The 25,527-nt window shown below is 46.1% G+C and overlaps 1 protein-coding gene and 1 long non-coding RNA gene across 7 annotated transcripts in view; one reads left to right on the top strand and one right to left on the bottom strand.

Annotated features, from left to right (window-relative positions):
* The first annotated feature begins 3,327 nt into the window (after positions 1-3,327).
* Positions 3,328-25,527, top strand: part of tet3 (tet methylcytosine dioxygenase 3) — a 30,267-nt gene continuing 8,067 nt past the window's right edge. Inside the window, exons 1-6 of one of the 5 annotated variants that reach the window (XM_044027134.1) lie at positions 3,328-3,426; positions 4,181-4,240; positions 15,919-18,847; positions 21,482-21,572; positions 22,940-23,033; positions 23,796-24,004. In XM_044027134.1, the coding sequence (XP_043883069.1) occupies positions 15,967-18,847; positions 21,482-21,572; positions 22,940-23,033; positions 23,796-24,004 (3,275 nt within the window). In that variant the 5' untranslated portion in view covers positions 3,328-3,426; positions 4,181-4,240; positions 15,919-15,966. Of the gene's footprint in view, positions 3,427-4,180; positions 4,241-11,475; positions 12,765-13,222; positions 13,606-15,918; positions 18,848-21,481; positions 21,573-22,939; positions 23,034-23,795; positions 24,005-25,527 lie in introns of those variants that run through there. The other 4 variants (XM_044027131.1, XM_044027130.1, XM_044027133.1 and 1 more) reach the window with 4 other exon arrangements.
* Positions 6,561-8,783, bottom strand: LOC122770132. Of its 2 annotated transcripts, none has more exons than XR_006360498.1 (2): positions 8,048-8,783; positions 6,561-6,699 (listed from the first exon to the last, which is right to left on the bottom strand). It is a non-coding gene; the product is annotated as an uncharacterized LOC122770132 (long non-coding RNA). The 2 variants fall into 2 exon arrangements; XR_006360497.1 differs by lacking the exon at positions 8,048-8,783 and adding an exon at positions 6,886-7,869.

Here is a 25,527-nt window from a genome sequence, read left to right as displayed (position 1 = left end):
CTGTTGAAAGTTCTTAAGCCTCTGGTACTTTCTCTGCACGTCGCATATCGCGAAACCCTGGTATACTCGTGCATCAGGGTCCTGTGGTATCACACTTAACCACCGGGTGGCGCTACAAGTCTGGCCACGGAATAGGACGCATTCCTAGGAGTCGAGGTGTTAGTCTTCTTCTTCTTCTTCTGTTGTCGAAATGTTTTTCTGCTTGGTGGGAGGGCCTTAATACTAATACGTAAATTCAGTTTGCGCGCTCTCTGCACGTGGTTCCAAAATCAAGGCTGCACGTGCAGGCCTCTATAGGTCAGGTGTAAACACTGCAGATGATGAAGACAGAGGAGAGATTGAGGAGCAATCCTCGACAGAACAACATGTACCGCTGTCACATTGTTAATGTATTAAGGACTGCTGTCCTTAATAAAGTGTGTGCACTTGCTGCTACCATCAGCTGTAGCAGGTATTGTTACAGAATGGTAATTACCCCCTCACATCATTCTTCCTGCTCTCAGAGCAGCAGGAGATGCTGCAGCTCTCTCTCTACAGTATATACATGCTTTTAACCAAGCATCCTTCTATCTATCCATCAATATTCCTCCCCCGCAATCCCTCCATCTGTGCCTTCTAACCTCTGAATAGATGCAGCGGCTTAGTCCCTCATTGCCTGGTAACCACATCCTCCGTCGTCTCCTGTGACTGCTCGGCAGCTCACTGTTGCACTGCCATCAGCAGCAGCTCTTAACCCTCCGCCTGTTGAGAATGTAATACAGTGCGATCGAATCGAGTCAATTGAATGTGTGTTTCGCATGCACACTCTGCATCACACTCTGGGGTTTTTAAGAGGCAGCGCTTTTATCCGGACTGACAGAAATCTGATGCCGTTAGCATTGGTGCGCCTCGTTAGTAGCTCTTCAGACGAGAGAATCAGCTGAAAATGCTCATTTCAAATGAGATAGTAGTAGTCGTATAGATGTAAACGTGTCGTGCAGGTGCCACGTGCTCGTGCACATGTATGGGAAAGAGTCGACCTGTGCCATGTTTTGTCGGTGTAGAGCGCGTGACAGCGGTTTTAAATGCAGCGCATTCATCTTCCAGCAGCTAAATGCACAATTGTACAAACACGGTGTCTCACAGTGGCTTTAATGAGCTTCCCTCTCTTCTGTCTATGTGCTGGACCGCTGAATGTGAGCAGGCTGGTAACAGCAACAGCAGACGAGTGAGTGAATGAGAGGAAGTTGAATGAAGGGCATGGTGCTGTCTGTGAGTGGATCAGATGTGCATCTGTGTGTGTGTGTGTGTGTGTTGAAGGCTGGGAAAGGTGGATGAAGGTTTGATTTGTTGACGCGCTTGTTGTGGTCGCGTCTTCCGTGTCTTTCATCTCTTCACATTTCTCATAATAACCACCACGGCGACCTGCCTTCACTGCGGTACGACGACTGCCTCGACCACCGGTAACGAAGTCCACTGAAGACGACAGCGGCTCTTCCTGTCCGGCTTTACAGAAACACGCCTCCGCTCACACGTAAACACACATTCACTCACACACACACACATACACACGTGGCCCATCAGACGTCAGCAGAGGGGATTTCCCGTGCTGCACGAGCGCGTCAAACAGACACCAGAAATGCTGTGTCACTGTGTGGCTGCCTCACCTCCCCACACCACACTTCAGCTCGCTCTCTCTTCTCGTTTTCCCTCTCTCTGTGTCTCTGTCTCACTGCCGCTCGCTGTCTCGCTCTTTTCCCGCCTCGATGTGCTGCGTCTTCGCCAGGCTGCGTGAACTTTCGCTGACTCTGTCTCGCCTTCCCGCAGACGTCTCGTTTTCAAGCCACCATTTTCACTTGTTTCTGCCGCCGTCCGTGTCCGAACGGAGCGCTTTGCTCCTGTTTATCCTTTCTGGTTTTTAGAGAGGCGGATGGACAGCAGATTTTCCGAGGGCTTTGCTAAAGAAGGAAAAAGACAAATAATGCATCTTTGCGGCGATGCCCGCTTACTTGATTGGACAAAACCATTCCCACTCCGCTCTTGTGTAGGTGATCCGTTTGGTGTCAGTGTGCGCTGATGTCTGGTTAGAAAGATTCCTGATGTAAACATTATGGAAACAGGCGTTCAGAATAGTACGCCGAGGATGTCATTCTCGTGCAGATCAGGGAATGTGAAAAGGTTGAAGTGCTCGCATGTGATTTATAGAGGTCTCAAAACTGGGGTTGATCTTTGCTTCTGGCTGTTTGAGTGTTTATTATATTTAGTGTGTATTATATTGGAACACATTTTCGTGTCTTCACTTCTTGACTTTGAGTCAGCATATTTTGCCTGTCAGAAGGGGTGTCTGTGTGTCTGTGTGTGTGTGTGTGTCTGTGTGTCTGTGTGTCTGTGTGCGCGTGCACTGTGCACTGTGCAGTCCAGTCCAGTTATTGCAGGCAGCCCTGACACAGATGGTGCTCAGCCATACCACATACCAGAGGCATTGTTTAGGGAAGGCGAGTTCGAGGAGATAATTGACAGGCATATAGAGGACCCATCCCCCCCCTTACACACACACACACACACACGCACGCACATGCTCGTGCACACACGCACGCACACACACACACACCCACCTTCTGTCCACCTTTCCTCTCTCTGTTTGGCAGGTCTGCACACACTCACAAACAAATTCACCGTCTTTTGTAATTTAACCTCCTTTTAAGCATCTCTCTCTCTCTCTCTCTCTCTCTCTCTCTCTCTCTCTCTCTCTCTCCTCTCCTCTGTCGCCGCCCTCCCCGGCTCTCCTTCAATTTCACCCTAGCAGCAGAGCCCGGCCCGGCCTCTGATTGGTGGAAGGACTGCCTTTGTGTGCTATCTCTAGTGTGACGTCTCCCCGGCGACCTCTGTGTGCGTGTGTTTTGTGTGTGTGTGTGTGTGTGCATTTGTCCATGAGTGTATATGTTTAAAGAGACAGAGAGAGAGAGAGAGAGAGAGAGAGAGAGAGGGGGGCATGCACATCATGTATGCAGAAGGAGAAGAAAAAAAAAACAGAGCGAGTGGGAGGAAGGAGTGATAGTGATCACAGAAAAAAACCCGCTGTTGAGTATGCGCGTGTGTGCGGTAAACCTATTGGCATACTAGCAGGAGAGAGAGAGAGAGAGAAGGAGGGAGGGGGTAGAGCAAGAGTGTTAGCGACAGAGAGAGAGAGAGAGAGAGAGAGAGAGAGGGGAACGTGCATACGAGGGCTCATGTAAAACCATAGTAAAAACACAAGATGGCTTCCTGAATGGGCTGCTGCTGGAACAGACGAGAGAACGAGAGATCAAGAAAGAGGAGTGGAAAGCGAGCGACACAAGAAAGGGATAGAGGGATAGAGGTGAAGACAAGAGGGGGTTGGAGTCTTCTGATGGGGATTCGGCCAGCGAACGGAGGAGTACAAACCAAGGCAGCTCAGAGACTTGGAGGGTAAATATTCATCACTCCAGACGATTTTAGGCTTGATAGTTTCTGTGTGTGTGTGTGTGTGTGTGTGTGTGAGGGTGATGGATGTAGGGGGTGAGGGATGGGATTGGCGGGACTGAGGGGGGGGGCGGCTAAAGACAAAACACATTATTTAACATTGAGACACAGCCAGAGCCGTGTAGACAAAATGTGAAGATGCTTTTGTTTTATTCCCACACATTATTAGTATTATCATTATTATTGTTATTATTACACCTCACTCTTTACTAAACAACACACTGACACTCTTTTAAAGTTGCCCTTTAAAAAAACAAAACAAAAAAAAAACAACTTGTGTGGGGTCTTCATGAGAGAGGCCGTGCCAGGTTAGTGTACAGACATTACATAATTGTATAAATGAAACAGAACCCCGGCTCTGCTCTCTCACCGTGCTCCGTGCCGGCAGCAGAGGGAAGTGCCGGCTCACTGTCGGCGCTCAAATCAAAGAAAAGTGATTTGTGTGCACGGCTGCTTCTCGCCGGTCGCTGAGGTTGACAGCGCCGATGAGACGGTTGCACGTCAAGTGTCGCGCGTGTCGTACCCGGTGGTCCAAGTGTCCTTAATGATGAGTCTATCTGAACAGGCCTTTGTCGCATTATTCTATTGATTGTTATTCACTCTCCCTCCCATCTCTCTCTCCCATCTCTCTCTCCCTCTCCCTCTCCCTCCCTCTCTCCCTCTCCCTCTTTCTCTCTTGCTCTGTTTAATGGCTGTAAAGGTGGAATATTTTGAAGACATCAGTCGAGGCTGTTTGGGAAACCTTAAACTGGCAGCTGAGGTAAGAGAGGGCATTGGGTTTGTGTTTCACTGTGTGTGTGTGTGTGTGTAATATCATTCCAAGTTGCTTTGATTCTATTCTTTATTGTTGGTTAAATCTATGCTTTCATATGTTTATTTACCATAACAACTTATAACTTATAATACAACTAATTGAATGTTTGTCGGAATCGGTTTATCCAGTAATTCCGGTTTCACAGAAAAGGCTGTGGTGTTTCCTGCGTCGCCAAGTTTGTCAGGTTGTGTTCTCTCGCTCTCCAGCGAAGACATGATTATACTCATCACATAAAACCCTGATATCGTCGTGCGAGGTGGCAGCCGTCCTATTTATCCGCCTATCTCCCGAATCTGCGTCACGCCCCTGAGCTGACAGTGTGAAATCAGCTACTTTGACTCTATCTCCACGTTGTGGTGCCGAGCGCGGCGCCTTAGCGATGAAGTGGCAGCATCCTCAGTTTAAAGTGTCCCACGCTGCCCACTGATTGGTGCCAGAGGCAGGCATGTGTAGATACAAGAGACCAGAGAGAAGAGGAGGGAGGAGGAGGAGGAACCCTGCGCGTTGGCTCAGGAGCGAGGGGGCCGTCCTTCTTCTCCAAGGTTCTGGAGTCAAATGAGGTAAAGGGAGTAAAAGTTAGTGGGTCACGCATGCGCATGTGTGTGATAGTCGGCCGTAGTAACCTGTGGCGGCGTGGCCGCTGAGCGCTGCTGTTCTACAACTCGCCGAGTCGGGGCATGCGTGTGTGTTTATGTGGAGAGGAAGTGTGAGCGGCGAGGACTCACAGAGGAAAGCATGACAGGGTTGTAGAGTCATTAGAGTCCTGTGATGTTCTCTTCAAGTAGAAGAAACAAGCTCGGAATTGTTTTTAAAAAAACGTCTCAGTGGGAAGGAACGAGTCAGGATCCAAACGTGCATTTAAACGGGATCGTTTATACCAGACACTGTAACTTGTGTTACTATAGTGACAGGAAATATAGGTCAGTCCGTCTCATGGCGCATAGGCATGAATGGGTTTAAGTCAGTTTTACTGACATAGCTCACCTCTAAATCTGCTCTAATCCCGACTCGTGTGTAGTCTGCCTCTTTATCAACAAAGGTTTCATATACACACCCAAGCTGTTGACTTTTACAAATGTGTGCTCTTTGCCACTGTGACTCTCCTGTGTTTCCATCTCTGCACGGGTAAAGACTGTTGAGTTTGTTGGTTTTTAACGTAAAGATAAAGATATCCATGTGTTAATAATAACACAGTAACATGACACATGGACGTTGGACTTTCTCATGAAACAGAAATCAAAACAGTGTGAAACACAGAAACAACTTCAGTTCCTTGTGGCTTTCTCTGACTTTAGAGGTTATACCAGCACAGACAGACAGACAGACAGACAGTCTGAACTCGTGTGATTTTTTTTCCACGCCCATACACAGGATATCCTCTTTCAACACGAGATGAACTTCTCTCCGCGCGCTGGTGGGAAAGCGCTGAGCGTAGAGTAGAAACACTCGCTGCGTGCGTGCGTGACAGACGATGGAACGTTGGCTAATCACATGTTTAGCAGTGCGTGGAATCCCCGGGCCCTCGCCCGCTAAGGGTTAACACTGACCTAGTTTCCGTGGCAACACTGAATGTCTGATGACATCATTGTTTTAATTTTAGCTCAAGTCCGGCATCCAAGGTTGGTCACATGACCGACTTGTGTGTGTGTGTGTGTGTGCGTGTGTGTGTGTGTGTGTAGTAAGTGCAGAGAGTCAGGAAGTGGAGGCTTTGACATCAGCTCTTCCATTCACTGTTTGCTGCTCTGTGAGGTTTCCACTCGGTCAGTACAGAAGTGCAGCTTTCTGTGTTTTTGCTCTGACGTCATGTTCTTCTGCTCTCTCTTCTGTTTAGTTTTGACTTTTCCCGTCACGCTGTGATTGTGAAATGATTCACGTTTGGGGGGTAAATGTGTCAGTGATCTTTCTGACCAATGTTGTGGTTCGATTTGCGATGATATGACCTAGTCAAGCCTCAGTTCAGTGTTGCTGTGTTGAAGTTTAAAAACATGTTGGAGCGTTATTATGGGAAACCATCGAGATATTAACTTATATAATGGCATGTGAGGACATAAGAACTTAAAGATAGTTTTTAACATGTTTGTTGACGTGTGACCGTTTTTACATTTTGCTCTATTTTGTGGACAAATATAATTTTTTTTTATATATATATAAATAAATATGAATATAGAAAGATTGATTATGTGTCTGGGAGGATTTTGACACTGCTTCCTGAATGATGCTATTTTCTATACCAATTTTATGAATTAATTGCAAAAACACACTACGGTTTAAACACACAATTTCATTTTTACAGACTCATAAACAAAAATAAATGAGTACATCATAAATAAACCGTAGTCATTTTTTGCCTTGACTGTTGACTGTAAATGGGTCGCCCTCCTCCTCTTCATCAGGGTCGGCAGAATCTAATGTGAAGCGATAGAAAAAAGAGATGTAACACCAAACTGAGAGTTGTTATTTTAAATAATGCAGTTGACCTTCTAACCCAGTATACAAGCTGTGTTTCCATCAAGTATAACTGGCCGATTTGGTACAGTAGACTACAGCTTTGCCTTTTCATTAGTAATAGTACCATAATAACCAGCCCCTACCATTAGCATCCTTCCTTTGGGGTACCAGAGTAAAATGGTGCGGTACAGTCAATAGACCAGCTCCGCCCACGACAGTCAGGTGACTGCAGTTCATACACATACAAAGTTTGACGTCTTGTTGATAGAGAAGAAAGCTGCTGGATGTCCTGCTTTGTTGTCTGTTGTGTCACGTTCGATGCGACGTCACGCCAAGTATCTCGCAGACTGTAAGTCTCGTCACGTTTATAATCCGACAAACTTGACAAAGACACTTACTATTTTTTTGTCGGAACGAGTTCCCGGCGGACAGCGGTTGCTTCCGGTCCACTGAGCTGTCGCTCCGAAACTCAGTAGCCAATCGGCAACAAAAAAACCACGGCGCAAAGAGCAAATGATATTCCGATCATCGCAAACAAAAAGTGTTGTTTGAAAATATTGACACAAATCTAATTCCATATCGAGTGCAGCCCACACCCCCGTCCACTGAGTAATGGTACAGTTCTCAGTGGAAGCCTGAGCTTTACCATTCCAGACCGCACTGTACCGTACTGTACCAAACCTGAACCTGAGTCAAGGAATCAAACACAGAGCAACACACACACAAGATCCCAGTCAAACAGCATGCAGCGTGCTTATTGGCTCACTGATGCTGATGAGATTAACTCTGTATGTACCAAGCTTAGGTATCGAAGGGCAACACGTGATGTAATACAGAGGAAGTTCAGTTGATCGCAGCGATTACTGTATCTGTCTCTAGCTTTTCCCCCCTCAGCATATTAATAACATTTCTGTGTCATCATTGTTAACCATTAACTGTCCTCCATGTCCCTGAGGAGTCACCTGATCTCTGTGTTGCGTCAGCTGCTCTCGGACCTGAAAACAACTGCTCTAGATCCTCAATTAGATTCCACACGATTTCCCACAGGTGACGCGTTTACATACGATCATCAACATACAGGGACTTTCTATTTTATTCAAATAAACGTGAGTCTCTGTACTTGTGTACTGTACCGCTCAACGTGACTCCTGGCGTGATGAAGCCGTGGTCGGTGTCTCGTTGGCGTCGGTGTGTTTTATGTCAGTGAGAGGTTTGTCAGCCGCCCGGTGCCGCAGTTAATAAAAAATGAATGGAAAGAGGAGGGGGAGGAGCTCTCAGCTGTTGCTGGAGCTCTTTAACTCTCACCTCACTGGCTCTTGCTCCTCCGCTGCTCCCGCCGGGCACGTGCACTTCATTCAGCCCAAATCCCACTGCTGCAAGACTCCACCAGGTTTTATGTAACAGAGAGTCACAGCTGTGTCAGGTTTCGTCTCACACACACACACACACATACTGTATGTGAATCTTATGTATGTTTACATGGATTCAGCGGAGGCTGGAGTGATGTCATTAAGGCATAAATAAAGACTTTTCGCGACTGGCCCTTTAAGCCCGGCTTGGCCTGACTTGAACATATGGGAAGCTAATCTTAGCCCATGTCCTGAGAGAGACAAGACAAGACTGTGCGGAGCTGACGATGGTTTGTCTGGTTTTATCTCGTATCGCGACATTAATAATCAGTCAGATTGTTGCTCTATAACTGTGTGCTGTTAATCATTACATCTCTGACCGCTCTGCTGCGACCACTCTGCTTCCTGTTGTGTAGCGCTGCTGTTTGTCGTCCACTCTCTTTGTTTCAGGCACTTTCTCACGTATTATGTTTATTGATTACTTCCCTCTCCTTCTTTTCATCTGCCAAACCTGAAGCACAAAGAGCTGCCTTTTACCCCCCCAACACACACATACACTTTCTCCTCCTCCTTATTATTTTTTTGTGGCTCCACCCTTGCCAACAGCGCCCCCACCCACCACACTGCCCATCACTACCTTTCAATTTTTTTTCCCTCCTCCCTCCTACAACCAAACCACTCCTCCCTTTCTCTTTGTGAGGCGTGTGTGTGTGTGTGTGTTTGTTGGGTGGAGGGGGGGAGGGGGCAGGCTGCTTTCCCCAGCTGGGTGGTTCGTGCTGACTTGCACGTGCCAAATGTCAGGAGGTATGACTCAGACGACTGGATACACTACACTCGTTACTACACTGCACACCCAAACACGCCCTGAACCTGATCCTGACTGCGGAGTAAACACACAGACGGACGCTGTGATGAAACCTTAAATATTAACATTGTAGTAGAATACAGAGACGGATGCACTCGTGCAGTAAATTAAGTTTTGTTTTCATGTTTTTAAGGAAAAAAAAGCAGTTATTTTACTGTCTATATAAAAAAGGAAACCAGTCTTGGAGTATGAATCTGCTAAAGTGAAGTGAAATATGTCCCTTATTTAGTCGAGCCAGGCTCAAACTCTTTGTTTTGCTCGTGCACTCACTCCAGCCCAGTGCCCTCTTTGCCCCGCCCACCAATAAACCCAGTGATCCTCACTGAACAATCCAATACTGTATGAGTGCTCGCATGCACTGTACGTGTAGTGGAAAATACCTCCAAAAATATGTCTCTGCTTTCAATGCCTTGGCCTCTCTGTGCATTTAAAGGGACAGGCGTGACTGTGTGTGTGTGTGTGTGTAAAGACAGCGATAGATAGAGAGGTAAAGAGAGGGAGGAGGAGAGAGAGAGTGACAAAGTGTGTCAGATCAGATGACCTTGATGCCATTAGACTGCAGGCTGTTGGATGGGTGGGGGTTATTGCAGCGGTGGAGAGAGGTGGAGTCAGCTGACAGGAAGAGAAAGGAGGAGGAGAAAGGACCCTCATGTCATGACCATGATGCTCATGTGAGTCCTTTAATGGCTTCTTGTCGTCTAAATGGAACAACTTCTCCCAGGTTTGCACAGCTACTCTTCTCAGGACACTGAGTTGACTCAATTCATTTGTACAGCAAACATGAATTGTAAACAAAGCCCGATCCCCAGCTCCCACCATAACCAGTAACTGCCTTAACCTAACCTGAACCTCATGACAATTCAAATCTTAACCTAACCAGTGCTTGAGAAATGCCTACTGCGAGTACTCCTGATTCTGACAAGGTCAGTGTTTAAATTGCTAAAGAGGTAACAAATACACACACGCACACACACACACACACACACACATGCGTGTGTGATGTTCTGGTAAAAATTTCAGAAGCTCTTATTTCAGCGTAAGGGTTTCATGTCAGGGCTTTGTTGAGAAGAAAGGAGAACGATGACTCAGGTTTAGTCATCTGTAAGTCACACACTGCTGAGGATTGGACTTTTGTTGTCAGTCATCTCCTCCTACAACCAAAAACCTTTCCTCCATGCTGCTGAGAAACCGTGAGCAAGATACAGAGAAGTGAGAGAGATGGAGCGAGTGAGAGAGAGAGAGAGAGAGGCAGATGAGGGCGTGAAACAACTCCCTTCAATGATAACTTTGACTACATTGTGAGATGAAGTGATCGATTTGTATCTCTCTGACTCTACTGTCCTCTCCATCTCAATGCCCGGTTACAACAGGTTCACTGTAAGTGTTTTTATTTCATTTTCACTCCAGGGTTAAGGTGTTCAGATTGTTAATTGTAGTCATTTCTGAATTGCTGTCTCAGTCTTGTGAAACGGTTAAATTACAAGTTAACTGGGACACGGGAGACTGTTTTTTTCCCCCTGAGGTTGTGACGTAGCCTGCCTCGTGTTATCACGTTGAGAATGTAACCTGTTGTGTTTCACGGTTCAGTTCAGGACAGCTCTTTTGGTCAAACCTGAATTTCAGCTTTGTGACTCAAAGCTTCAGTTTGATTAAACAATAACATCTCGGAGGCAATGAACGCCTCACGAGTCACGAGTCGAGCCGGTTTACTCTGAGCATGTGAGTCGAGCACTCAGTCGTCTAATGTGATGTGGTTTGACTTTAATGAGTGACCAATTGTGTTATTTACACTGTATTTACATGCTGAGTATCTACGGTACGTCACGTGAGGGAAGCAGCTGGATCTGCTGCGGTGGAGTTTCCCTTTAACGTTGTGACGTCTCGGTCAAATTGAACCGCGCTTGACTCAACTGTGAACAAGGACAGTGACAAATTCACACGACCGGCCGCTCTCGTGTGTAAACTGTGGTTGACTTCCTGTTTCATCTGTTTCTTTATGGTCATGTTTTCACTGTACGCGGTTTAATTTTAGATCTCGCTGTGACGGCGAGATCTAAATTTCATCCGAATGGCTGATCGCTTTGAGAAATCTTTTATTTGATCAAACGCTGGATAGCAAACACATTTCATGATCCCCCTGCACAGAGAGGACTAACTGTTGTGATCGCAGCGCCGAGCTGGAGGACAGAGAAAGTGTGTTGTGCTCACTAGGTCTTTGTTATGATCCGTGCGTGGACGGCATGTGACTCAGGGGTTAAGTCGAGCTTTGAGCGAGAAATGCAGCGTCACGGCAGGCGAGGGTGAGCGCAAGCAAGAATACATTGTGGAGTGCATGTAGGTGTGTGGTGTCGGTGGTTTGAAAGAGTGGGCATTTGTCAGATGAAACATGTGCCCACCAGAGTGGTGGAGGCGAGGATCCTGGTGGGAGCCGCTGCTGACGATGCAGCGGCGTCATTGCCACATGTGTTTCCTACCTCTCTCGCTTCTGCTCATTGGCTCCCGGTCATGTGACCCAATGTTCTACTTCTCTCTTTCTCTTGGACGGCTTCGGCTGCGCTGTGTTTCTCTTGGGGATTGACGCTCATCTGTGTGTGTGTGTACATAAGAACGTGTGGCAATTGAGAGACAGACGGTGCACAATTTACAGAGCCAGAGAGCGGCTGCGTTACAGCGTGTTTATACGGTAATGCATCACGCTATGCTAGAGGGAGAGAAGGCTCAGGAAACAAAACAGAGAGGCATGAGAGAGGGAGAGAGGGAGGGAGGCTGAGGCAGATTGAAAAAATGAGACATCACGAGAAACCAAGAGATCCGGGGTAAGCAAATGTTAAAAAGAAAAGCAGGGAAAAAGGTTAGTGAAGTTAATCCAGCCGGAGCGCAGTGTCACCGGCGTAAAAAATAAAAATACTGCGCTGAGATGATGACAGTCTGCATGGAGGAAACAGCCATGTTTTTTTGTTTTTTTTCTCCCCTCATCCTCCTCGTAAACATCTGCTCGGAACATCCAACAGCAGTGTTGGAGAGGAGAGGAGATCCCGTAAGGCCGGTCATCTAGCGAGTGGACGTGAGAACAACGTCCAGCGATCATGATGAGAAAGGCAGTGGCACCAAAGCAGGGCAATGGTGAGGAGAGAACTACAGGACATCACCATAGGCTGGTGAACACCCCGAGTCTGGCAAACACGGATGGGGTGAATTCTTGTGTTTGCTGGTGGCATCCTCTTCCTCTTCCTCATCATTTTCCTCTGTCACAGAAGCAGTCACATGAAGAACTGAGGGACTACAGACTTTCTCTGGGTTCCCTCTCCTCAGTATCTTTCCTCATCCTGCTGCTCTTGCTTGCCGATGTCGAAGTCTCATCCGCTATTCTCTCTCTCCACTGGCAAACGTAGCCGTCTCGCTCATTTTCTAATCATTTTGCCGTCAATGTTCCATTTTTTTTCCTGCTTTAAGGTGATGGAGTTGACAATGTAGAGCTTTGAAGAATTAATTTGTATATCAAGCGACCCTTAGCTGCCTTCAGCGAGAACCCTTCCGCCTTGTCCGTATCCTTTGGATCGCTGAGGAAGGGCCAGCGAGACCACCAGCAAGCCTCGTTGGAGGATCTATTTTTGCGCCACTTGTGAAATTGACGCTTCCCTTTCGCGCAATGAACGGGCAACTGACGTGAGTGTGGATGCGAAAGATAACGGACATTGAGGAACCATTTTTAAGTGGCTTCTTCTTTTGCCCAGGGTTAGATGTCGAGCGAGGAAGAAAATCTCCATGAGGAAAACAGATACCTTCTGCGGAAGGAGGAAATGTCGTTGTGAGTTGAGAGTGTGTGAATTTTGCTCGCCCGCCGCTTGCTGCTTTGCCCCTGGAATCAACAAGCGATCGTCTGTCTTTGCAGAAACTGCTAGTACTTGGCTTTTGTGGATCAGCAAACACAACACAATCAAAATGTAACATCATCTCATGCAGTAGAGTAAGCAGTGTTAAAGGGCACGGATAGATACAAAGAGAGAGAGAGGCTTTCTCATTGCTAAGAGCTCTGCTGCACTGTGCTGTTTCCAAGGCTGCCGCTACGAGTGACTCTCCCTCACATTTCAGTCTGTTTCTGCTCACTGCATACTCCTCCATTCCATCGTACGTGCCCGCTGTGGCTCAGATAATGGCCTCTCGCTCTGCACACACTGAAGAGAGAGAGAGGAGATGGAGGGAGAGGCTGTGTGAGAGGGAGGGGAATGGAGGGAGGGAGGGGAATGGAGGAGGGGTCGGGGGGGGGACTGCGAAGAGAAGCCGACTGCATGTGTTGCCGAGAGAAAGAAAGAGGATATTGAAAAAAGGCAGGGAGGAGCAGACAGAGATAATGAGAAAGGAAAAAGGACAGAACAGAAAGCACTGGACATAAGGAAGCAAGGGAATAAGAAACGTATGTGCTGTGCAGGGGGAAGGTGTGTTGTGTGTGTGTGTGTATGCATGCATGCATGTGTCTTTCGGCTCTCGCTCTGTCTGCGCTGCACACACTGGAAGAAATGAATAGGAACAATCCAACAAGGCCACACTGCCTGCAGGCTGCTATGTCGGCACACGAGTCTCATGCTCCTCTCTGTGTCCGCCTCTGCTCTCTGCTGTACAACCAACTGCACCTGGACGTCTAGGACCGCGTAAGTACGCGCCGCTGGTCCTCAGGCTCTTTGCCGGCTTCATATTGTCAGCGTCTCTGTTTCATGTTTCTGCTCAGCACGGCAGCAGCGGAAGGGGAGGGGGGTAGAGGCACAAGCAGGAGGATAGGGGGGTGTTGTGTATCTAGGATTTAGGTTCAGCTGTCTATTCACGAGCCGAACTTAACCCCCTCACGACCATCGGTAGTACCTTTACACACTTTACCGCTTCCCTCCAGCTGTGTGTGTTGTTCTTCTTTTGTCAGGGTCAATGTTAAACACAGCTCACTTTGCCTTCACACAGAGCTTTGAAGACATCTCTTGTTTAAAGGGCTCCCAGACACGAGGACCTTGTCTACCAGGTTCTGCAAGATCTAATCTGGTTTGGTGTGTAGATGCTTTTGGATTCAGTCACTGGTGTGTCAAGCCTGTACAAATATGTGCATGTTTGTGTATTTGTGAGCGACACAGTTAGAGGGAGGGCAGACATAGAGTAAATATTGGTCCAAGCACGTGACTTGTTCAGGAGCAGGCAGCCGGTGAGGTGTAATCATTATTTATAGTGTTTTCATCTAAGACCAGGATATACTCACAAAAAAAGTCAGTAAAGGTTATGTGTGGTGTCATATTTGTCACGAGGAAAACATCATCGTTTTAAATATGCTGTGCTCTAAACTCATGTGACTCGTGTGTGTGTGTGTATCTGTGAGAAAAAGAGGAAAAGAGAGCGTCAGTGTGTGACTGACACTACATGACTGTGGGATGTTTGGTTGTGCAGTGTTGCAGTCACTCTGTTTCAACACTGCAGTTCTCATAACTGCCGTGCACAGCAACTCCCCTTCCTCTTTCCCGTCTGATGCCACTGATAGTGCAGACATGAGGCCTCTCACGTATTGCATGCCGGCTGTTCACTGCTACCCCCAACCCCACACCACCTCTCTTCAATAGTATAGCCGCCCCCCTGGGATCCCCCATCAGACACCCGGCGCAGAAGGTGGATTGAAAAGAGCTGAGCATAAAGCCTGTCCAGTAATTAACCACTTCAAAAGCTTATTTCAGTAATATTCAAATGATGTGGAAGCTGGACGCCAGGCTCACTTCTACTGTCATACACTGATGGATCTACAAACAGAATCCACCTTTCTTCTTTCTGGCTGGAGATAATAGAATACTGGGCAGTTTGCATTGATCTGAATCAGGAAGTAGTTTTATTTTATGTTTTGCTGTGCGTGTCCACTGGCTGGGTTCAGGGCATGTGTGTAAAATATCATAGTCCACTTTTTATTATGCCCTCTGGTCAGTGAGGATTGTGCAGTTTATATTTAAGGTTATATTGTGGAGTGTGAAGCACACAGTCTGTGACTGTTTGTTGGCTATATTTTGTTCTGTTTATAGTAAACTCTCAATTGTCATTACTGGTGCACTGGCTCCTTAAAAAGCATTGATATTGTCGGTCTGCCATTGTTTTTGTTTCACAAGAGCAGTTAGAATCCACTGCTCAGCCACAACATGAACTCTGTCAATGATTTCTCAGCCTGCCCTTGGTTTATCTATGTTTTCTGTTCTTCTCCCGATCCATTTAACTGTAATCTATGAGGAACTGACTTGGGCTGGATACTGTTTGCGAGCAGAATTCAGGTCATCTGCCTTAAACAGAAAACTCAGATTAGTGATTGTTTAGACAATGAGAAGACTCCCTGCATACTAGGATTAACAGGATGATTTGAAATAACATGGCACAAGGTCAGTTTTACAACTGTTACAAATGTGGTGACTGCCTCTAAACTAGTGTCCTGACCAAATAAGTGTGATATCATAACACCAGGTCATCTTCAAACAAGACTTTCTTTCACTCTTTTTTGACAAAGAATGTCAGTATTTGCAGCTCTACTCTAGGGTCAGCAGTTCTTACTGAATCTTATGACTCTGCTGTTATCAACCGGGGCAGGGTCTTGGCTTATGGATGATTTAGATGAGATGTTCATTGTCATATAATCACTGAATGACTGTATGTTACATTTATTTTGGGTTTGCATTTAAAGGTCTATTTTGGATGGAAATAGTTTGGGTTTGTGTTCCTGTGTGTTTTTAGACCCTCAGTATAGCTGCAGTTTGTTGCTACAATCATTTTTCAACACGCAAGAGAAAACCTTTGCTCAGATTAACATCAGCAAGTTTATTGTAATTTGTTTTCACATTACAAATGAGCATATCTGGGTGATCATAGTGCAGTGTATGTTTTTTGCACAGCAGTCTTGCATTTACTGTACTGGCTTCTTGTAACCTCACTGACCTTGCTGTATGTTTCTCTTCCAGATTGTTCACGAAGTCACTTCAGTGGATGGCCTCAGAAGTGGAGGCCAGATGGAAATTGGGTCACATGACCGCCTCCAGGAAGGCGTGCTGAGCCTGGAACTGGCCAATGGGGTGAATCGCTACCGTAATAATGATGAGGCATCTATACAAACAGAGCAGCAGAGGGCAGGAGGTGTGCCACCAGGGCAATGCTGGGTGGCAGGACATGGCAAAGGCGGTGACACCCAACAACAGCAGCCATGTTGGAATAACAGCAGTGGTGCAAATCCCAGTGAGCCTGTCCATCATGCAAACATGGAGGACGCCCACAACCTGGTGGCTTTTTCTGCTATCGCTGGCTCCCTGCCTCCTTCCTCCTCCTCTTCCTGCCCTCTTGTGCAGCCTAACACAGCCCAGTTATATGAGCAGTTCATCCAGGAGATGGGCGCTGAGGGGGCTCAGGTCCGACACTCTGCAGGAGCTCCAGAGGTGAGCTGCCAACCTCCAGGGGACCTGAACACCCTACAGACCGCACTAAACCAGGCTAAGCATGGACGCAAGCCCCCTAACTGCAACTGCGATGGGCCTGACTGTCCAGACTACCTTGAGTGGCTGGAGAAGAAGATTAAGTTAACAACCAATGAGGATCAAAGTGCCCACAAGATCACTAATGCCACCCCACAATTACAGCCTCATCCACAGCAACCCCTTTTGCAGCATCAGTCTCAGCCATATGCCCAGGTGAATGGTGGCCACCATACTTCATACTCTCAGCAGCTACAGGGATCTCAAGGCCTTCACCCAGAAAAAGTGCCCTGCTCCAAACCCCCGATCCCTTGCTCTCCCCAGGTGCTCTCCATCGCTAAGGAAAAGAACGTAAGTCTTCAGACAGCCATTGCCATAGAAGCCCTGACCCAGTTATCTGGTACCAGTCCACAAGCCACTGGCTCTACAGGTCAAACCCACTACAATAGTAACCTCCATCACCACCAACATACCCAGAACCTTCCACCCCGGCTCCTCAGTGGTTCCAACATAATCCTACCATCTCCTGGCACACTCTCATCTTCCTCACGCTCTCAGTCCGTCCCTCCTCCAATACACATCAATAAGCAGCCTCCAATGTCCTGTGACAACCAAAGGCCCCAGTCCCAGGGTCAGCCGCTCCATGCTACCCCTCTCCCTCCCTCTACCTCTCCCTTCCCAGGTCAGGGAAAGCCTCCAGGAGTCAATCCCAATCCCCAGAAATGGCAACAGAGCTCAGGCAGAGGCTCTGAACAGAGGAACTCATGGATGTGTATAAAGTCTGAGTCCAAGTCTCACTTTGCTGCTGCACCTCACAGTAGCTCAGACCCCATGTCAGAGCTCAAACAGCTGCTTGGTGACACCAGTGGCAAGTTCAACAGTGCTCATTTCAAGCTTCCAGTCACACAGCAGCTCAACTTGAATCACAATGAAAGTATCCAGGCCCAGGATAACCCAGCACTATCCAGGTTAAAGCAAGGGCAAGACTCTGGTGAGCACTATCATCACACTGCATCTATGGGACATTATGGTATGGCTAATGGTCAGCAGCAAGGTCAGCACTACCCTGGCAGTCCGCTGTCACCTGGCCAAGCAACCATCAGCCACTCCACTCAGGCAGCTCTGCAACAGCACCTTCATTACAAGAGGAACCTCTTCTCTAACCCACATGCTCCCACAACATGCCAAAACTTGAAAAAATGGTGGCCACAGATGGAGGCAGAAAGTTTTCCCCATCTGGCCATCAAACAGGAACCCAAGGAACCCAAGAAGAGAAAAAGCAACCAGGGATCTCCTGTCATAAAGGCTATGAGTGGGATGCTTACAGGCTCTCCCCTGCTCAAACCCAAACAGATAGTTATCAAGAAGACTAAGCAGAAAGCCTCCATGCCAACCTTCCTGCCTCAAACTCAGATCACCGTACAAAAACCACCAGTCCTCATGACGGACAGAGCCCCAGCCCTGGCCAGCCTGAAAGGAGGTTGTTTTCCTTCTCTGCCCTTCCACAGTAACTCCACTCAGGCTGCTGCTGTAAGCCTCCCTGCCCCATCCCAATCTCAGGTATCCATTTCCAGTTTCTCAACGACGACTCACTCTTCCACTGTTTCTGCTTTGTCAGAAAACACTCCAGCCTTCATGAATGAGCTGCCCCCACCCGTGGCCCCTGTAGCCAACGAGAAGTCTAAAGGAGTGGGCACCATGGCCTCCAGTAACACCAGCACCTCCATACCTCTGACCTCCACATGTCCATCCAACACCTCACAATTACGGAGTCTTATCAACTTAGACCCAAAGTATGAAGAACTGATACGCCAGTTTGAGGCTGAATTTGGGGACTCTGCCCCAGATCTATCTTCTGGTCAGCCCATGGAAGAAATGACTGCAGCCTCACAACTTGGTAGTCAGCCCAAAAGCAATTCACAAGACCTCAGTACCACATCATCATCCATGCCTCAGTCGGCTCCCTTAAGTCTCACAACTCAAGCCAGCGCCACACCTCATGCAAATGACCAGGAGATGGAAGTTAAAAAGGATGTGTTAGGTACCCAGAGTGAAGCAACCTTAAAGCAGGCATCCGCAGAAAGCCCCATGGAGAAGCAGGCTGAGAGACCAGACCAGGTCTCTCTGCACCAGGAGGCTATTCTAGACAAGCAGCAGCAGCCCAGCATGTTTGAGGATAAGTTCAGCGTCCCACCTTCCCCGCTGCCTAAACGGATGAAGATTGAAACCTCAGGGGATATAGCAGTACTGTCCACCACATGCTATTCTGAGGAGGACACGCCGACTAAAGACAGTCTGCCCTGTTCTCCATCCCTCAGAGGCTTCCTAGAGTCTCCACTGCGCTACCTTGACACCCCCACCAAGAACTTGCTGAATACTCCTTCCAAGGATCTACAGGCGGAATTCCCTGTCTGTAACTGTGTGGGTAAGTCAGTGTGCTGATGCTCGTTTGTATGAAACTAGCTAGCACAGAAAACACTTTCAGTACAAACAATGTTCTAAAAATGACTGCATTGTCTCGCTGTGTGGAAAAAGCACAGCAAATCAGTATCTGATCACCGGTCAGTATTTTAGGCTTGTAATGAAGTGTTTCCACTGCAGCAAGTGAGCGTGCTCAAGTACAAAGAACTACACTTTAAGAATGACTTCATTTCACAAACTTTATTCCACTAGTTGATCCACACAGTTCAGATGTTAGTGTTTCCAATCTTGCCCCTGCAGCGTGACCATGGATACTCGCATACTGCGACATTGAGGCAATGAAGGCAGTTGTGCCAGACATTAAAGTGGGTTTGAGTCGGAGAACAGAGCAGAACACATTACATTACATGTCATTTAGCAGACGCTTTTATCCAAAGCGACTTACAATGGAACTGAATACAGTCAGCGAGGGGTGGAATCGAACTTGCGACCATTGCGACCATGATGTTTTTTCGCACATAGGGTACCAGTCTTAACCACTGAGCCACTCCACCCCCCGGGTTTCCTGCTCCGATTTGTAAACCTGCGGATGTAAATGTATAGACTTAAGTATTAAAAATAAATGAGGGACTACTATTTTTTGTAAATGTTTTAATCAGCCTCAGCTGCTAGATAAAACAAGTCTAGCTGGATTGACCTCTTCAGTACACCTACCTAACAAGACCCTGCATGTCTCTGTCCATTAAGTCATTTGTTAATGACTCAATAAATCAGAAATCAACTGTGCTAGCTACTGCACATAACAGTTTGTTAATTTGAAGCGACCAAATATTATATTAATAATATTTCGCTCTGAGAGAAGCCCCAAAAAAGTCCATGCTGCTGTTCGGTTTTAACTATAGGACAATGAATAGTTGCATAGCTGTCCGTAAACTCTGAACACACAGTGAGCAACGGGGAGAAAGCAGCTGCAGCGCAACACTTGCTAGTTGTTTGCTGTTACACGTCTTCCCGGTAATGCTTGGTTACACGCGGTCCTGTCTAATCCTAGTACAGTGGAATTAAAATGCCTTCAACACTCACAGATGCAGTCGGTGCAGTCACACACACACACACACTCAAAAGAATTTAGTATCACTCCTCCACTTCCTGCCCTGAGCCACGCCCTGGTGCCTCCCTGCACAGTTGAATCAGACCACAACACAACAACAACAACAACTATGTGCATGTACATACTGAAGATAATTGTGTGATTGTGTCGTTTTTATTTATTTTAATGCATGAAATCCCATGTGTCATTAATGTACATAAGGGTCTACCGCAGCTCATTCCCAAGTCTTAAAACTGTAAAAGAATGCACATCACATTCATGCCACTGCCAAGTGAATTTACACAACACTGATTAAGCCTATCCGCTCCAGAAGTCTTTCTCTGCGCTGCTCAGTCATACAGTGTTTTGAATGTCGTGACATTCCCAACAAATGATTCATTTTACATCACAGCTGATGGCGGCAAGGAGGAAGCACAGCAGTCATATTGTGCCAGTAAAGTGGATGATAATGTGGATAAATGCTTCTGCTAACTTGGTAGATCATGTAGTCGCTGCCTGTGTTTTGGTAAATACCCAGAAGCCACATACTGGAGTTTTAAAGGTTATTAAACAGTTAATCAAAGAAACAAATATACCTTTGGATGACAACGTAATGTTGTACTGTCCTTAGGAGCATTTATCTTTGACTAAACTTATATCAGTCACAGGTTACTTATTTAAACAAGTCTTATTTTATCTACTGGAGCTGATACAGAAGATTAATGTGCAGAAGCAAAAGTGACACAATTTTCTGTTTTAAAACCTATCAGGATGTTAACAGAGCCATGCAATGCATTACTCTGCAATTATAGTTCATGCAGCTGCACACACACACAAACACAAATGTACACAGTGTGCACTTAGACACACCCTCAGAGCCTTTTAACACTCACACATACTAAGTCACTGATGCTACCTCAAACATCCTCTCCTTGATCTCCACTCATGCACCACCCTGCACTCCCAGCCCACTGGAATTCTGGGAACTAGATGTTGCAATCAGTGGGACATTCCCACGCTTCTCACACATGATTTAGCTCCTTAAACAGTACAAAATACATCAAAATACAGCAGCTCTTACTGACTGACTGACTTACTGTTGAATGTTTGTAATGTGAGTGACTCATTTAAATGATGCAAAACACACAGGGTTTTGTTGTAGCATCAGTAAAAATGAATAAATAAGCAAATAAATGACTGATTTGATGAATGCAAAGTCCCAAAAAAGTCACATAATCATAATAGATATTGTCTTTAAATCATGTCAAAGGGAGTATAGATGTCAAAGCAGTACATGAAAATGACTGTGGCCATTAACCGCGCTGGTCTTTCATCTGTCAGTGTCTATGTTTGAATACAGCCACTCACAATAAACCCAGTCACACGCAAACACACGCTGGTAAATTTAGTCAAATGTTGCCATACTTCCTCTGTGGGTGAGACAATGAAGTTGAAAATGAATCATAAACTGATATTAAATTTGTAACAGTGTGAGTAAATGTCAATGTCAACGTTGGTCTTATTATACGGTCTTTTATGTTTTTCAAGAACAAATCCTAGAGAAAGATGAAGGGCCCTACTACAATCACCTGGGATCTGGACCAACTGTAGCCTCCATACGAACGTTGATGGAGACAAGGTGAGCACCTCTTCTCCTCTCCTCTGTCCTCCTTGCTTCCTGCGCCTCTTCCTCACATTTGTCTCTTAGGGGAAACTGTAACCCAGAATCCAGTAGTAGCAGGAAGAGCATCATCAGCATACCAGAGGGAGGACGGAAAGTTAGAAATCAAATGAGAGACAGAAAGACAAAGAGGGTGGGAGAGGATGTTGGAAGGAAGGCACAGAAGAGAAGAGAAAGTCAAAACATTATAAAAAAGAAAGTATAAAATGTAGTGTATGTAAATAATAAAGTGTGAAACCCTCTACTTTGATGGATGTTTTTCAAGGACTGGACAGCAAAACAAAAACATGAAATCCTCCAAATCAGATTGACTGACCTTTGACCAACCCCTGACCCCGGCAGGTCACCCCTGTGGTGCTAGAGCCGACTCCCCTCCCACTCTCCCTTGCCCCCCCCAAGGGTGATTCCTATTCAGCAGCAGCCCCATGTGTCCACTGTCATTCCAAATCTGGTCAGAGCTGGAACGCTCACAATGGCAGGTATTGGGCAGCCAGGGGACGTGATATGGCTTCTGACAGGTCGTGATGGTCCACCCCCACCCTTAATGCAACCTCTGACCCCTCCCTTCTACTGCACACCTCCGCACTCCATCACAAGATGCATCTGCCCGTCTAAGCTCTTTGACCCGGTGCAGCTCTGCTTTTCACAGCAAGTCTGAATTAACATTCAAATGAACACTCAAAGTTTAAACTGAGATTATGTTCTGTGAACTACAGATAATTCATGTGTTCATTAACAGGAAAAACAAATCCCACGTTGAAGTAACGAGCTGTCAAGGCCTGTCAAATTTTTCTATCATTGTCAAATGATAAACTGCAAAGTTTAAAACAAAAATGTGTTCAGAAAACCTTGTCACGTGAGCACATGGAGACAGACACTCCACAACAACAATAATGATGTCCAACAGGAGCCGTGTGGCTGGCGTTGTGCAGGCTCTTGTGGCTTCTGATTTGCTCTAACGAGCCTGTGTGAATCTCGGCAGAGCGGTGTGAACACATGAACCTGCTGAGCTTTGCAGTACCTGGGAAAAAATAGAAGAAATCCTCTTAATGAGGTCAGGCATGACACAAATAAATCATTGATAAACTCTTGTGTCTCCTATTACAGTATTGCATGCAAGCTGCTGAGCTGCTTCTGGATTATTTACTGTGGACATGTGTCGATCATATGACGTCACTGTCAGTTTCTCAATATATTATTATTCAGTTCAAACTTTATTAAAGACTCTCAAGAAGCCCTTCATGTGTTTGATTGTAAGGCTGTTTTTTTTCATCTCAGTCCTTTGAACCCGGCTCCTAACAAACTAACGTTTGTCTCCTGTCTAGGTTTGGAGAGAAAGGGGAAGCCGTCCGGATTGAGAAGGTGGTGTTCACAGGCAGAGAGGGAAAGAGCTCACGAGGATGTCCTATTGCGAAATGGGTAAGCACTATCACACACACACACACACACACACACAGGTGTCATGAAGAGGAGAGTTTCATGTGAAACAAGTTTCCTAACAGTTAAAAGTGGCCGTTACTGCCAATTAGAAGATCTATGTTTGCTCGAGCATCTTCATCTTTGCTCATACGAGGAGAACACCCCACGTATGAGCAAGTCTGCGACCGGCAGGCTACTTTATATGGACCTGATGTTTTATTTTTAATTTGTATTTTCTAATTATTTGGACTTTGAGAAAAGATCACAGCGGAATGTAAATGGCTGCATCTGTTCAAGTTGGTTAAAACAATAAATTACATTATAAAGCCACTTTTTTTGTTATATATATCAATCTTTTGATCTGCCACAATAATGTAATAATGAATTTAAATGAAAATACCTCAAGTTGAGGGCTTTTCTAAGTCATTTTTAGGTGTGATCAATTAATTACAGATCATAATTAATTAATCGTTCAATTCTTTTAATCTCTTGACAGCACTAGTTTTAAAATGTCTTGTTTTCTCCACAAACCAAAATGTTTAACTTTTAATGATTTAATGAGCAAAGAAATTAAGAAAATGTTTCACATTTAAGAAGCTTAAACAATCAGAAATCTTGTTTTAATCATGAAAAAAGCTTCAAACTGATGAATCAAAAAAACACAATTTAATGCTTCCATCGCCACAGAGACACAGAGTGTTCACCTCACTAGCGGATGTCAAAGACGATGCTGAAATAACGCCAAGCTCTGTTTCCCACCAGGTGATTCGTCGACCGAATGAGACAGAGAAGCTGCTTTGCCTGGTGCGTGAGCGTGCGGGTCACCGCTGTGAAAACGCTGTCATCATCATCCTCATTATGGCCTGGGAAGGAGTCCAGAGGTCAATGGCTGACACGCTGTACAATGAGCTCAGCACCACCATCACCAAATATGGCAACCCCACCAGCCGACGCTGTGGCCTGAACGACGAGTGAGTAGCCAGCGCGCGCGCGTGTGTGTGTGTGTGTGTGTTCCTGGTAGTTTTGGTCAAGTGCTCCACTTTTTTTTTTTATCTCAAGTAATCTTTATCAGGTGTGTGAGGATGACCAGTGTCGCCATGGAATGTGCCTGAGTTCACAGACGCCGGTCCTCATTTATCAAACTCAGCGTAGAAACTGGTGCGGATTCAGGCGTAAACTCATGATTCATGAAACGTGCGTATGCCACCCAAACCTGGTGAACCCCTGAACATCCATCCGGAGAACCCGCAGAAAACCCACACCCACACGGGGAGAACATGCACACTCCATGCACCCTTGTTCCATCCGAGTCGAACCCGGGTCTTCTTGCTGCAAAGGCAAGAGTGCTAACCACTGCACCATCCGTGTGGCCCCTACACCTGATCAGCCTTTTGATAAATGATTGTCATTTGAATACCACGCCCCCATATATTCACGTTTTCGAGACCTCGCCCCCTTGAGTTCACGACACTGAGATGTGGAACACGACCCAGGAGAGAAGCTTCGGAAAGGGGAGTCAGAAGGCAACAATGTGGAGAGAATTCACCGCTGCGGTCAACAGCGATTTGAATATTTCATTTATCCATTTGTGATGTTGCACAAGTCGTCTTATATTAAAGCTTTTATTGCTTGATAAGACCTCACAATCGCCACCAAAAACAGTGTACCTGCTCCACTGTCACCTGCATGAATTATGACGTCTCCTCCGTCGATAAAAAAAATCCCTCCCCTTAAGATACATATTTTAAGTGTTGAATATATGTCTGTAGGTTTTTACTAATGTTTATAATCGTCATCGTTTTCCAACATTTTGCCTGCAATATCTGAAAACTTAGATACAAACTTGACCATGACGTCTCTGCACAGGGGGTACCGGTCTTAACCACTGAGCTACCCCACCCGTTACAGTTGAGTACGTTTGTGAACCTGTGTGTGAACAGATATTGTGTTAGTATTATCTAATAACAGTTATCCACACTTTAAGAGCTATGTCTCTTTTTTTATTTCTGAGATTTTCCCCCCAACCACTGGAGGCTTGTATTTCATTTCTTATATTCTGCCTGAGGCTGAATGTAAGCGCTTCATGCTGGGTTATTTGCGATCACCAAGGTTAGGTTTTAAGTTCTGTTTTGATTTTGTCGAAATGAAAATTGAAAAGATGCTTTGTGTAAACGGAAAACTAAGCGGGCATCGGAAGAAAATAAATCGGAAGAATCTTTGCACATAAAAACAAAACCTACCAGCACTTTACAAACACAGTCACACAGTGCACTGCAAGTCCACAGTGATTTCAAACTGGCTTACACCTGGTCTGAGATTTGATCGTATGCTATGCCAACTATGGTCTGTATTTATACATGTATTTTTACTGTATTTTCTACTTTACACTACAGTTTCATACAGTGCATCTATGTGCGGCGCATTTTCTATCACTCATCTGTCACATGCTGCCTACAAAGCTGTCAGGAGCAACGAGGGGTTAAATGTCTTGCCC

This window comes from Solea senegalensis, linkage group LG5, assembly GCF_019176455.1.
Source record: "Solea senegalensis isolate Sse05_10M linkage group LG5, IFAPA_SoseM_1, whole genome shotgun sequence".
Lineage (NCBI taxonomy): Eukaryota > Metazoa > Chordata > Actinopteri > Pleuronectiformes > Soleidae > Solea > Solea senegalensis.
The sequence above is the reverse complement of the archived record's forward strand: the minus strand, read 5'-3'. Positions and strand labels throughout refer to the sequence as shown.